This window comes from Cibotium barometz, chromosome 5 (genome assembly GCF_041138505.1).
Source record: "Cibotium barometz isolate CiBa-2024 chromosome 5, ASM4113850v1, whole genome shotgun sequence".
NCBI lineage: Eukaryota > Viridiplantae > Streptophyta > Polypodiopsida > Cyatheales > Cibotiaceae > Cibotium > Cibotium barometz.
Window position 1 is genome coordinate 59918053 of NC_141050.1, and position 14319 is coordinate 59932371.

Consider the following 14319-nt stretch of genomic DNA (forward strand, 5'->3'; position numbering starts at 1 on the left):
ATGTAACACCATGTAAATGTTTCTTAGGGGGAGGAAGTGTTACATCACCTATATTTATAGGATTCTCCTAAGGACAGGTGGATTGATAGGGAGTCCAGACGGCAAGGCCAGTGGGTGAGGTGGCCAATATGAAGAAAATTGCCTGAGGGAGAAACCCTAGGCATTCATTTATGTCTGTAAAGGTGAAGCCTCAAATATGTAAAGTATCACTTCACACATATTTACTCTAAATGTTCAGCTCAATAGAGCAATCTCGCTGTGATTGTTGTATGCTTTTCTCATACTTAATAGAAGTCTCTTTCTGAAAAATAAAAATAAAAAAAAATAGAGCAATCTCCTCCACTAAAATAAGATCAGAGTACTCACGAGGGCCTGAAGGGTCCCATGATGACAACACACAATGGATAGATTTCAAGGTCTGCAAACAACGTTGGAACAAAGAATTACAATCACTGTATATGCATACTATGCATAGTTTTTTGTCATCATTACAGTTTAGGTTTAACATAGATGACTTTCTGGACATATAATAACAGCGAAAAAATATACAACTTTAAAAATCAGCAGCAAACATAACGCAACATTTTGTAAGTGATATTTATCTGGACCTTTTAAGTCTTTTGAATCAAGTGGAAAGAATCAAACATATAACGCATGCTTGCCTTCATAGTGAGCTGGACTGAAGAGTTCAGCAAGAAATTCATGAATGACTTGAAGCTTTACACTTCCAGAAATGATTATGAAGCGAGAATCAACTATCCTCCAGGAGCTGAATGATTGGCCATAAGGCCTGTAAAATGGTGCATCTCCAGTTAGTCCGAACATGAAAAATATTACCAAGGAGTCCCCAAATTTTAAAAAAAGAAATGCAAAATAAAATGATGAAATACTTTTCTTGAGTTTGAAGTATTCTCATCAAAAACAGTGCCTATGAGTATGCTAATCGAAAGCCAATCAAAAAGCGTGCCTATGAAAATGCTAAACTTTTGAAGAGATTTTAATTTTAATTTTTTTCAAGAAAAAGACTTCTATTAAGTATGAAAAAAGCATATAACAATCACAGCTAAAAGCCATAATAGAATAGAATCACCCCAATATGTAAGGTGTTCTCCACCACTGAGGAGCATCAAGGTGCCATGAAAGACTTGTGGGACTAGAGGAAAAGAAAATGCCATGGTCCCACTCCCGCATAAATACAACATGCTTTGCCTGTACGGAACAAGAGGACCCCTGAATACAAGCCCAAGTAGCCATGAGAGTATGGATGATATCACCCCATATACTGCTAATGCACTGAGACTCAAAAATCTCGACACCCTCAATAGCCTGCGTGCATCTAGCTCTCCAGATCTACCATGCTATAATACTGGTAACAATCTCCCAACTATTGTCAATCCTCTTTCGGGGGGGGGGGTGTAAAATGTGAGTAAGGAACATCCTGCAACAAACCAAAGCCAAGCAACTGCCCCCCAAGTAACATACATGGTATAGCCACTCAATTTACCCATAAGTTTGGGCTATAGAACACTAAATACGTTGTGTTGTGTTGCATCCCTATAAACAATGCTCTACAGTCTCAGAATTTGTTGCACATCTTGGGCAAGTAGGTGCTACACCGAAAACTGATCTCCACTGATTGGCGGGAAGAGCACAATGTAAAAATAACCAAAAGAAATGAGAGATCTGTCTCCTTCTGTATGAATGCCAAAGCCTATGCCAATATCTACGTTGTATCACTGGAGAGACGTCATAACTCTCCCACTAAGGCATGAGAGTAGGGATCCTATGCATCTATCGCGTGATGAGAAGCTTGGCATTCCAGACTGTAAAACTGAAAAAGGGAAGGCTTTTCAATGGATTGGAGGCATCAATCCACTCCCACTCACTTGGATCCCACTGAAGATATCTGATAGGATTGCCACCATACAGCCACAAACACCAAGAGCCATGAGTCACTATCTGAGGAGAAAGATCAATGAACCAGTGCTTCCCCAAACGACCAACAATCCTCATAGATGTAGCTTGCAAGGATCAATTTTTTGGCACAATAACAATTATAGCTGATTTGGAAGGCAATGGTTCTCCATCCTACTAGGATTTGGAGGGTTTAAGAAATCTACACGGAAGGTTGTTTTCAATATATATATATATGGACATCACTTATGCTCAGCTAGAGAACCTAAATCTTATCCTTAAATAAAGAATCGAGTCTATTACTGTTATCCACTTAAAGAACTCAAACTAACTAAAATAAGTGTCCCTTAACAAACACATGGATGAAGGTCACATGGCTAATGATTGCCCCTACTTGAACACTTAGAAAATACCCACCTAAATCTTATCCTTATATAAAGAATTGAGTCTATTACTGATCTGTTCTTCCTTGTTTGCTCTTCCTAAAGGAGTATCTACTTGGTGGTCTCGCCACCATCAAATGGAGATCGATCGTTGGTGTTAGCCAAGCATGCCCGAGATGTGCAAGAGCTTCAGAGACGGTCTACCATTGCTTATGGGAGTGCAAGCAGAGAAGCACAAAAGATTTGGACTATGGTAGCATATCTCCTTGGAAGAATGAGGAGGGATGCTTACATTTCTTTGGTGCTACCATTTAATTGACACAATCGGACCCACAGCTCAGGTATGAGGGGCATGATAGGGTTATGATTAGTCAGGGAGTTGCTCGGCAGTGTTGCCTTCAAGACCAGCCACAGTCGGGATATGTCCCACCTACACAGAGGTTCGATGGTGCATGGGAGATTATTGCTAGCCTTGCAGCTTGGCACATTTGGAAGGCGAGATGCACTAAGGCCATTAAGGGCACTTTGGTTTATGATACGCAGTGCATTTGCAGATTTGGAGTGATATCATCCACAACCTCATGGCCACTTGGGCTAGAATCTGGTGATCGAGGGCTGCAGAGAAAAAGCGACCAATTTATGAAAGAGTGGGATCACGTCATCTTTTTCATTTCCACTCCTGATTGGTTGAGATTTCCCCCTTGTTTGGTTTGGAATCTCCATTTTGTACATTTTTTCATACCTAATAGAAGTCCCTTTAAAAAAAAAAAAAAGGTATTCTCTATTACTAACACATGACGGTCAGTATAGCACATGCACCTAAGGCAATCCACCACCAAACTCTTTGCAATAGCCTCCAAATGCAAAATCCTCCTCTGTGGTCTGGCTCCACACTCAAGACCAAGAGTGCGAAGTCATTGCGGATGCCCAATAGAGATAGTCAATGTGACCAAGGGACCCACTTTCTTAATGAAGTGATCAAGAAACTGACAGAGCAGCATATTATAATACATAAGAAGTGAAGGCCCTTAAAGACTGTAGGGCATGGTCAGTAGAGAAAAGTTTCTCTATGAAACTATTATGACAAGATTCAGCTGCCCAATAGAGATAGTCAGTGTGACCAAGGGACCCACTTCCTTAATGAAGTGATCAAAAACTGATAGAGAAGCATATGAATCATAAATAAAAAGTCAACGGTCTACTACCCACCACAGGCAAATGGACAAGTAGAATCTACAAATAAAATCATGAAGGAAATACTGGTCAAGAAAGTGAATGAGAATAGGACTGACTAGGACGTAAAGCTGTATACTCAGCATTGTGGGCATTCCGAACAACGTATGAGAATACAACAAGACTTACATACATCTCGGACTCTAACACAGATCTAATGATGTCAATTCACTAGATTGTACTCAACAATCCTCCCACTTAATTATGTTTTGAGGTCTCAAGAAAAAACTGTCTTGTATTATGCTCTTCGTTTACTTCGTAGAAATATTGCTTTTATAAGATGCATCCGATTCACTTCAGAGTGTTACCTGCGTGATGCAACTGAGGTAATTTTACCGATTTGAGATGGTAGAATCACAACGGTCGCAATGATAGTCAAGACAGCCAGTACCTGACCCAATGTAGTTGATGGTACCACATCTCCATACCCTACTGTAGCCACCTGCGCATAATCTCTTTGATATCATATCCTCAACCAACAAACATGTGGTGATTGAAACAGATAAAGAACAAACATGTGGTGATTGAAACAGATAAAGAACAAGAGCCAGAAAAATCTAATGGAGTGGCATGCAAACAACAATACCTCTTTGCCTAAACAGTCAATCAGAGTAAGACTCTCTATATTGCTTTCAAGACCCTTGTTTTTTCCTTACGAATCTTGCATGTGCATCTCAGAGATCAAATTTTCAACTAGAAATGCAAGGAAAATATGATTGGTGGTTTTGAGATGTTTTCACAAAACTAGCAGGCCTAGTGGTCACCTACACAGGCTGCGAACACCTGCAAGGAGAAAGGGGGGTGGAGATTAAAGGTTTGCCCCTTTTCTTAGAGTGTGTAGGCATGTTATCAAGACGACATCAGCACAGCCATGTTGAGATCTGCATATGTCCACCATGTCGGTTAGTGTTGCAACCATTGTAATTAAATCAGCCCTTGAATTTGAAGGCACTCAAGGGTTAGGGTTAGGGTTTACACAGGTTCAAGCAAGCGTGGAAAACCAAGATGAGAGAACACAACTTCCAATATGCTTCAATGAATAATAAAAATCAAGTACAATAGCCACATGATAGTGACCCTAAAAGATAAGTGTTCACATGTCCGGCCATAAATGTGCCGGGTGGACCAAAACACTTATAAACTGCATAAAAGTGAAACTGAACTAAACTGGGGGAAAAAACCTCCACTAACTGAAGTAAAAAATGCCCCAGTAATCTACTGATGATCACTAGCACTCCTCTGGGTGCATACATAGCATAAAACCCAACAAACCCCCCTGTAGTGATATGTGATCACTGTACATCATCCACCAAAAGGAAACAAATTCAAAGCATTGCGGAATGCTTCAAATTTCGGACGTGGTAATGCCTTGGTGAAGATGTCTGCCACATTCTGATCTGTAGGACAGTAGATCAGACTGATATCTCCTGCCTGGAGTCTCTCCCGAACAAAATGATAGTGAATCTCAATGTGTTTCGTGCGAGCATGAAACACAGGATTCCTGGCCACAGCAATGGCACTCTGACTATCAGTATAGATAGGTGTAGGCTCCTCCACTGAAATATCCATATCAGTCATAAGTCGACGCAGCCAAACACACTCAACAGTAGTAGTGTAGGCTGCTCTGTACTCTGCCTCACAAGATGAAGTGGCCACTGTGGTCTGTTTCTTGCTTAGCCAAGAAATGCATGAAGCGCCAAGGAAGAAACAATTTCCACTAGTGGAATGTCTGGTATCAAAATCACCAGCCCAATCTGAATCACTGTAAGCGTGTAACTGCATGTTACCCCCCTCAGGATAAAGCAACCCAAGAGACAAGGTACCCTGCAAATAACGGAATACACGCTTCACAGCTTGCCAATGTGACAACCGTGGGCTGTGCATGAATCTGCTCAACTGAGAGACTGCATACTGAATGTCTGGCCTTGTATTACACAAGTAAATGAGGCACCCAACAGCCTGAGCATATGTAGTGGCATCAAAGGAAACACTGTCATCTTGTAGTGACAGTTTCATCCCAGGCTCCATAGGAGTACTAATAGGCTTGCAATCCTGAAATTTAAACTTCTCCAGAAGTTTAGCAACATAACGTGATTGCAACAACCCAATGCCTCTGTTATCCTGCACAAACTGTATGCCCAAATAGTAATGTACAAGGCCCAAGTCAGACATGTCAAATGTCTGTTGCAGTATCTCTTTAAAAGCTGCAATTTTGTCATCATTTGATCCCATGAGCAAGAGATCATCCACATAAAGACTGATGACCAGCAGATCTGTCTCTTCTTTCTTCACATACAAAGTGGCCTCTGATGGACTGTTCACAAATCCCTGAGTGAGTAGAAAAGCATCTATTTTTGCATACCAAGCTCGTGGAGCTTGTTTCAAACCATACAAGGCCTTTTTCAGCCTGCATACTTTCCCCTCATGACCATGTTCTGCAAATCCCATGGGCTGAAATACATAAACTTCCTCCTCGAGGTCCCCATGTAGAAATGCAGTCTTTATGTCCAACTGGTGAACAACCCAACCACGATGTGCAGCCAATGCAATGACACACCTAAGTGTTGACATACGGGATGTAGGAGCAAATGTCTCCTCATAATCAATGCCCTTCTTCTGTGCATAGCCCTTTGCAACTAGACGGGCTTTGTACCTGTCAATGGATCCATCTGCATGTCTTTTCAACTTATAGACCCATTTAGTACCAATTGCTTTCTTGCCTTTGGGCAGATCAACCAAATCCCATGTTTGATTCTTTTTAATAGAATCAATCTCATCCTGCATGGCTTTGTTCCAATGCACATTATCTCATGCATCCACAAATGAATCAGGCTCAACATCATCCTGTAAACTGGCTGCCATAACCAGATTCAAATCCATGATGTGTGCATGCTCATTGGTCCTTGTCTCCCTACGAGTACGACCAGCAAGAGGACCCTCTAAATGGCTGTCCTGTAATGTCCTCAAATACCATCTAGGTATATGTCTGACCTGTGGTGCCTGCTGTCCCATATTTGGTTCAGCTTCTGGCTCATTTGGCTGCTGAATTTCTGCACCACCTACATCATTTGTTGGCTGTCCACTACCCTCATGAGTTGGATCACCAACTGTGGAATGAAACTCCATGGGTAGTAGACCTTCAAACACATCATTTTCAGCCTGATTTGTCTCATAACCAGCCATGGATATTTCTGATTTTTCATCCCAAATCACATCCCGACTGATGAATATCTTCCTGGATAGTGGGTCATATAACCTGTAGCCCTTGCTCTCACGGCTATACCCAACAAAAATGCATTTTGTGGCTTTATCATCCAGCTTCCTCCTCAACTCTTTGGGTATGTGTGCATATGCAAGACACCCAAAGATACGAAAATGCGATACAGAAGGCTTGCGGCCATGCCAAGCCTCAAAAGGAGTAATAGAAACCAATGCCTTTGTGGGACATCGATTCAAAATATGACAAGCACACATTACTGCTTCCACCCAAAAGATATGTGGTAGTCTTTTTGCCTTTAGCATACATCTGGCCATCTCCATGAGTGACCGATTTTTCCTTTCTGCAACCCCATTCTGCTGTGGAGTGTAAGGAGTAGTATACTGATGTTTTATACCTCTACTCCCAAGAAAGGAATTCAGCACATGTGACATATATTCCCCCCCTCGGCCAGAACGGAGAGTCTTCACTTTGCATCCTGACTCTGTCTCAGCAAGTGCTACAAAGGCCAAAAATGCATCATATACCTGTGATTTCTGTGTCAAAGGATAGACCCAGCATATACGAGAGAAGTCATCAATAAATGTTGCAAAATAAAAGCAACCACCTAATGACTTCGTCTGCATGGGACCACAAAGATCACTGTGTATAAGTTGCAACTTTGCAGTTGCTCTTAGAGCCTGATCACGTGGGAAGGAAAACCTATGCATTTTTCCCAAAATACATCCTTCACAAATATGATCTGGAGGCTTCTCCATGAGAGGTAGATCTGTAAACATATTATGTCGCTGCATAAGCATAAGACTCCCAAAATTTGCATGCCCCATGCGAGCATGCCATAACTCCACATCAACCATAGCTGGAGTAAGAGTGAATGCATGATAAGCACACTGATCCACTGGCTGAAATGCATCCAACTGATAAAGTCCATGACATAATGTACCAGAAAGCATCAAGGTCAAGGCATTAGCTTTGTCTCTGACCATGCATTTATCATCATCAAAGTGGACTTGCATTCCACAATGTGCTAAAGAAGAAATGGACAACAAATTCTTCTTTATCCCTGGTACATATAAGGCATCTGTAAGGCGGAGAATGGAGCCATCAATGGCTGTGAGCTGAATCTCCCCAATGCCACGAACTGGATATGAAGCATTGTTGGCACACTGAACAGTTTTGCCAACAGGGGCAGGGCCAACATGACTAAACAAATCCCTGCGAGATGTGATATGCTTTGAGGCACCACTATCAAAATACCAAGTACATGCATGCTCTGTCAAACTGAGTGCCTGTGAAGACCAAGAGGCATCATAGCTGCATGTATAAAAACAGTAATCCCTGTCCTCAACAAAAGAAGCAGTCTCTGGAGGAGCTTTAGGAGCATCATTACCAGACATCCCAGCTTCCTTTGCCTTCTCTTTGGCAATCCTCTTCCTACATTCCGTGATGTAGTGACCTGGCTTCTTACAGTAATGACATTTGCCCTTCTTCTTGGGCTGTCCATCACTTTTCTTGGTATCCTGTGAAGAACCACCATCACCTGAATTTTGATTTGCACTCTTTGGTTGAGATTTCCCTTTCCCCTTTTGACCTGTAGTAAATGCTTGTTCAGCATTTGTGTTCATATTCATATTCTTCCTCATTTGCTCCTCTTGTAGTAAGAGAGCAACAAGTTCCTGATACTTGAGGGGTTCAACAGCATTCCTCATGCTGAGGTTCAAAGAGGTATGGAAAGCCAAGTAAGATCTTGGCAAAGAGTGCAAGATGGTGGACACAAGCTGTGTCTCAGGAATAATCTCATCCACATTGATGAGTTGCTCTCTCAAATCCTGCAGCTTGTTTAAGTGGCTAGACATATCATCTCCTTCATTCATTTTCTGATTTTCCAGCTCTCTTTTCAAAAATGAGATCCTAGCCTCATTACGAGCAGCATACATCTGCTCCAAAGTCACCCATGCATTCTGTGAAGAGCCAGCTGAACGAATATGAGGTATAATGGACCTCTGTACTGACAATGCAATGAGTGACAAAGCTTGTGCATCCCTGGCATCGCATGTCTTTTGAGCATTTGTTCTCTGAACAGGCAATGGCTGTCCTGGAGCCTGTACCTGTTGTCCTCGTCCACGAGCACCCCCTTGGGGAGGAGTCTCTGGAGCCAATGGACCTGGACGTGGTTCATCACCACTAACAAAATCCCAAAGACCTTTTGCCACAAGCACATTTTTCAGCATAAAACTCCACAAGGAGTAGTTCGTGCCATCCAATTTGTCTTCCTTAGACAAATATGTGAATACATCACTTTGCTGTTGATTTGCCATTATGCTTTACGCACAATGTTGTACCTGTTTACCAAAAAACCCAATAGCAAAAACCCTGATAACAACTGTACTCCACTGAATACAGTTCACCCAAATCTGCCTGCACTCTCAATCCTCTGAATGTGCAGCTCAATGCACCAATGACTGAGTAGAGCAGCAAATGGCATACACAATGCCAAAATGCCCCAAAAATGCCCAAATTTGCTGCACCCAAACTGTGCAAAAAACCTGTATAGTTCTTTGCTAGAAAATCTGCCTGTTGTGCCTGTATATTTTTCACAGAGAAAATAAAAATGCCCAAAAACTGAATTTTAATGCTTACCACCGAATGACTGTGTAGGTTGTGTTATTTCTGCAGGTACTGTTGACTGTACTATGCTTGTACAGTCTACTGGTTCTGTACGGAAGCCAGGTACAAAAGCATACAGACGTATCTCTGCAGGTACAGTCGCCAGGTACGCAGCACTGAATGCTGCACTGAAGGTACAGTCGCCAGATACAGAAAGTGTGAGCAGGTACACGTCAGGATGGCTGCGCTTGACTGTACGGGCAGGTACAGTCACTGAAGGCAATGCAGGCGGCGCACAGATGTACGGGCTGAAGGCCGACTGAAGGCGACCAGGCACGGGCAGGTACAGTAAACACGTGCGCTGCAGGTACAGTACGGGTACTGAAGGCGGCTATTTGCAGGCGGCGCAGACTGGCTGGTACACGAGCGCTGACTTAACTGAATGCTGTACGGCGCACGACTGTAGCTTAAGGGTGTACGGGCAGCAGGCGCACAGCTATAGCTGAAGGCGGCGCACAGTGGGTGTACGGGCAGCAACTTCTGAGACCTCAGTATGGCACACAACAATGGCAATGTACGGGCAGTGCAAGGCAGAGCTTCAAAGCTCTGATACCAATTGAAGGCACTCAAGGGTTAGGGTTAGGGTTTACACAGGTTCAAGCAAGCGTGGAAAACCAAGATGAGAGAACACAACTTCCAATATGCTTCAATGAATAATAAAAATCAAGTACAATAGCCACATGATAGTGACCCTAAAAGATAAGTGTTCACATGTCCGGCCATAAATGTGCCGGGTGGACCAAAACACTTATAAACTGCATATAAGTGAAACTGAACTAAACTGGGGGAAAAAACCTCCACTAACTGAAGTAAAAAATGCCCCAGCAATCTACTGATGATCACTAGCACTCCTCTGGGTGCATACACAGCATAAAACCCAACAGAATTCACCCTCATGTCCATACTGTGTATGTGCATTGCAATTAATAACTTTATGTCCATGCCATAGATACTGCTCACTATTGATTAGCTTGTGTGTGTGATTGCATTGTGGTGCTGTTCTGGCTGCATGGAGGGCATGGGCTGAATGAAGATGCAGATGAAGTACCAAAGCCGTGGTGTCATTTTTGAGACCAGATAAGCAAGGAAATCTTGAGGATAATTGGTCCTCCACTGCCAAGCGATTGATGGTGAATTGGTACTGGACCTTAAGATTAGAACCAGAGGAGGTCGAGAGGTAACCTCCAGCTTCTATCACACTGAGATGCTTGTGACCTTAGCTGAGATGTGATAGCATGCTTTGTAACCAGTAGCCCAACATCTTCCGAGTCCAGACATGGAAAGTGAGAGATTTCACAGATGTTATGATCCATTTTAATGCGTCATTGTCTCATAAAGGATGGCCTTTGAGCACATTGGGGGTCACACATGATTCCAAAAACCTTTAACTAGATCCTTCCTTGCATAGACTTCATGCCATACTCTATGTTCCTAGCTTGATCATAATTGCTAGATCTTACCACTATGGTCTCTCTTTCTCAACTTTACACTACCCAAACATACCTGCATGGTTTCATGACATTTATGGTAAGCACATTAATCTTCATATATACCACTGGAAAGTTCAGGTTATTTCCCAAACTTAACAAAAACCAAAGTGCAATCTTGACTCCCTGAGAGTCTACTCACAAAGCTTCAATTCATCAACTCCATCATGCATAGCATAGATTGAAATATGACATCCCCGCTTGCATCATCAGCATCAAGGTTGTTAGAGGCGTCACAGGTGTTTGGTACGAGGTGGGTATGGTACACGCCTCGAAAGACTCGTATTTTTTAGAGACATTAGAGGCGTGTTAGAGGCGTCTGTTTTATATATATATATAGTGATAGATAGATATAATATATATAGTGAAAGTTGAGAGAGAGAGAGAGAGACCAGAGTGTGTATGTATGAGCCTTGAGGGAGGGAGAGAGAGGGTGTGTATGGGAGGGAGAGAGAGGGTGTGTATGAGAGGGAGAGAGAGTGTGTGTGTGTGAAAGAAAGAAAGTTGTATTAAACGTCTGCAAAAGGCCAAAATGACCTATGAGACCAAAATAGTCCATCATCATCATCTGGATACATCATCAAGATTCAAGGGTACAAAGTAAAATGAAATGAACTGATATGAACCGGTAGTATAGAGAGAGCTCCAAAAGTGGGTATAAAAAACATCATCATCCTAGTGTGTTTGAAGTTTGAACTTTGAACTTTGGGTCTTGAGAAAGGCTTAAGGGAGGGAGGGAGAAAATGAGCGAGAGAGAGAGTGTATGCGAGAGGGGCTGCCTTGGGCCCTTAAAGCCCCCGTCTAAAGACTCAAATTAGCAAATTATTTATTTATTTATTTATTTGACGCCTCGATCAAGCAGTCGTATGCCTCGAACGCCTCTAACCGTTAGAGGCGCGCCTTGTAATAACAACTATGATCAGCATCCAAGGGTAGGTGCAGGTCCATGCATAAAGATATGTTACCGTAGTAGACAAATCTTCATAGATAAACCATCAAAACGAGTTTCTATCACTTTTCTAGAGGAAAAGGGAAGACTTAGCCATGATGGAGTCTAGCACTGAAGAGCGCATGCACACCTCTATGCCATTCACCCTACAGCAAGCCTTTTTAATCATAGAAATCCAGACCCTAAGTATCATGGGCATTTGTGTCAAAGGAATGTAGGCACAGATCTGGAAAAAAAACAAGCACAGCTACCATGTGTACTGCCATGCTGTATCACGATTAGAACTACTGTTGCTTCCCCAATTTAGAAAAAAACACTTGTATTTAACAAGGACATCATCCCTTTGAGAAATCGATTTGCCTAGCAACTTTTAGCATGTTTTTTTTTCTGGGAAAAAGATCCTTCAATTAGTTAAAGAAAAAACTGCCACAAAGGGCTAAGTACAACCACGACAGGCTAGATACAAACTCGCCTCACCAAGTGATCAAAGGGGAAGAGATGCTTCTCCTCCGGCTGGCCACTCTGTGAGGAGAAGGTTATCTCATACAGGGGGAGGGGGGGAAACAACCACACAGGTGGTCTGTAATGCCAAATGGGGTCACCGCCTCTATCTGTGACGAAAGGACTAGGCCTCTGAAGTCTCAAGAAGGCTTCCCGCCGCTTCCGCATGCGGTCAGAATCTCTCTGTAGCTTCCCCCACTAATTGCCGAGCGTGTGAATGATATCAAGCCATATGCTCTTGATGGTCTCAGCCGGCGGAGTGTGGGTACCCTCGATGGCCTCGCTGCATCTAGCATGCCAAATGTGCCAGGCTGCTATGCTACCGCAAATCTCCCATCTCTGGCATGAGCATGGTCATGAGTCACCTGTCGGTGTGGGGCTGTGATTGGTACTGCTGCAATACGATGGTGGGAGACCCGAAGGGCTAGTCCTCCCCCATCCTCCTCATAAGTCCTGACCACTCTAGCCTCGATGGCCCAAGTGACAATACCCCAAGTGATGATCCAGGTCGATGCCCTGTCCATAGCGAAGATGCGAAGAATCTGCTGAGCCTTCAGCAATCCCAAAGGCAATGTCACTGAGACTGCTGGGGGTGGCCGCACCTTGAGCAAGCTGCTGACCGACCTCCAATTGCCAGCCAAGTACCGACCGTCAAACTCCTGTGTGCCATCGGCCAAAGAAAGAGAGTGATCTTCCTTGGCCGAAAGCTGTTCCAAAGCCTCTTCCAGAAATTTGAAAGGAAGCACTGTGATAGGCCCTGAGACTACTAGTGTATTATTGCTGGTGTATATGCAAAGAAGGGGGCATCCAGAGTCTCCTACCGATATGCCGGATAATGCCAAGTCCACTCTCCTAGGTCCCGCTGTAGCCGCGTGTGAGAGGTCGGCACTCCCAAATCCATAGCCGCCATAGTCTCTCCCTGGCCACCTTGGCCGGTGCTGGATCTATGTGCCATTCCTGTGCCCGAAAACCACCCTCACCCTCTGCAAGGTGCAACCTCTGAAATCCTCCAAGGGGTGCTCTAATCTCTCTACTCTGCCATGGGATCCAATAGAAAAAGTGAGCAAACCACTGCCCTCATCTGCTCCATGGACTGCCATGAGGATATCGTGTCTTGGTAAACACGCCTAGCCACACCAGGGGGTCGAGTCTGGAATAGGAGTCAGCTACTCCTGAGGAATAGCTGAGTCAATGTTGATGTTGAGCCTGTCTCTACCCCAGATCACTGTTAGGCCTCTCTCTTGCTCCCCCTGAGGTAACTGCCTGTGTGTAATCCAATCTTCGAGAGACCTAGCTGGTCCCATGCTCAAGGTGCCTCAGGATATATGCGGTTAGGCCCCTAGCATGTGGCCACTGGGTAAACGGATCACGGGCTTCTAGATCAAAGGCTGCCGAAGTTGCTCCTCTGAGGCAACTGGAACAACCTGTCTGAGGGCTGGCCTGAGATGATCCCAAGCACGAAGTAGATTGGTTGCGAATCTATTCTCAAAGGCTTCGCTAAAACCACGGGCTCGCATCTCTGTGAAGATCCATCTATTACTCTACCGCCACGGGCCCCCAAGGCTCGGAGTGCGGACTGAAATCCAGGCCAAGAGGAAATCCTTCCAAGGCTCACCACCGGGTAGGAGTCCTAAAAAATAAAATGTTATGCATTTTGTTTCAAAAAAATATCTTTATTAAAAATATAAAGTCATAGATGATGGGAAGATGTGGTACACTCACAGTGACAATCAAGAAATAAAAGGCCTGCCAGTAGGTTAAAGAAGCTGTTCCACTTTTCTGATCTGTTGAGAACCCATTCTCCAACCATTGCAGTATGCCCGCATCTAAAAAGACTGATTTGGCATTGTATGAATAGTATTTCAGAGAAACAATTATGTAAATTTTATGCCTAAAACTGAGCCACATGCTTCCTTTACATAATCTTTTAGGGTTTTTTAATACTCTAACAAACTAATTTACAAGACA

At 43.5% G+C, this 14319-nt stretch overlaps 1 protein-coding gene across 4 annotated transcripts in view; it reads right to left on the bottom strand.

The window, feature by feature from the left end:
* The window catches only part of LOC147638710 (uncharacterized), a 157914-nt gene that overhangs the window by 33890 nt on the left and 109705 nt on the right, over positions 1-14319 (bottom strand). For all 4 annotated transcript variants that reach the window (XM_086798690.1, XM_086798686.1, XM_086798689.1 and 1 more), the window contains 4 exons: positions 14074-14186; positions 3839-3972; positions 663-790; positions 367-418 (listed from right to left, as the gene is read on the bottom strand). In XM_086798690.1, coding sequence (XP_086654816.1) covers positions 367-418; positions 663-790; positions 3839-3972; positions 14074-14186 — 427 coding nt within the window. The remainder of the gene's footprint in view (positions 1-366; positions 419-662; positions 791-3838; positions 3973-14073; positions 14187-14319) is intronic.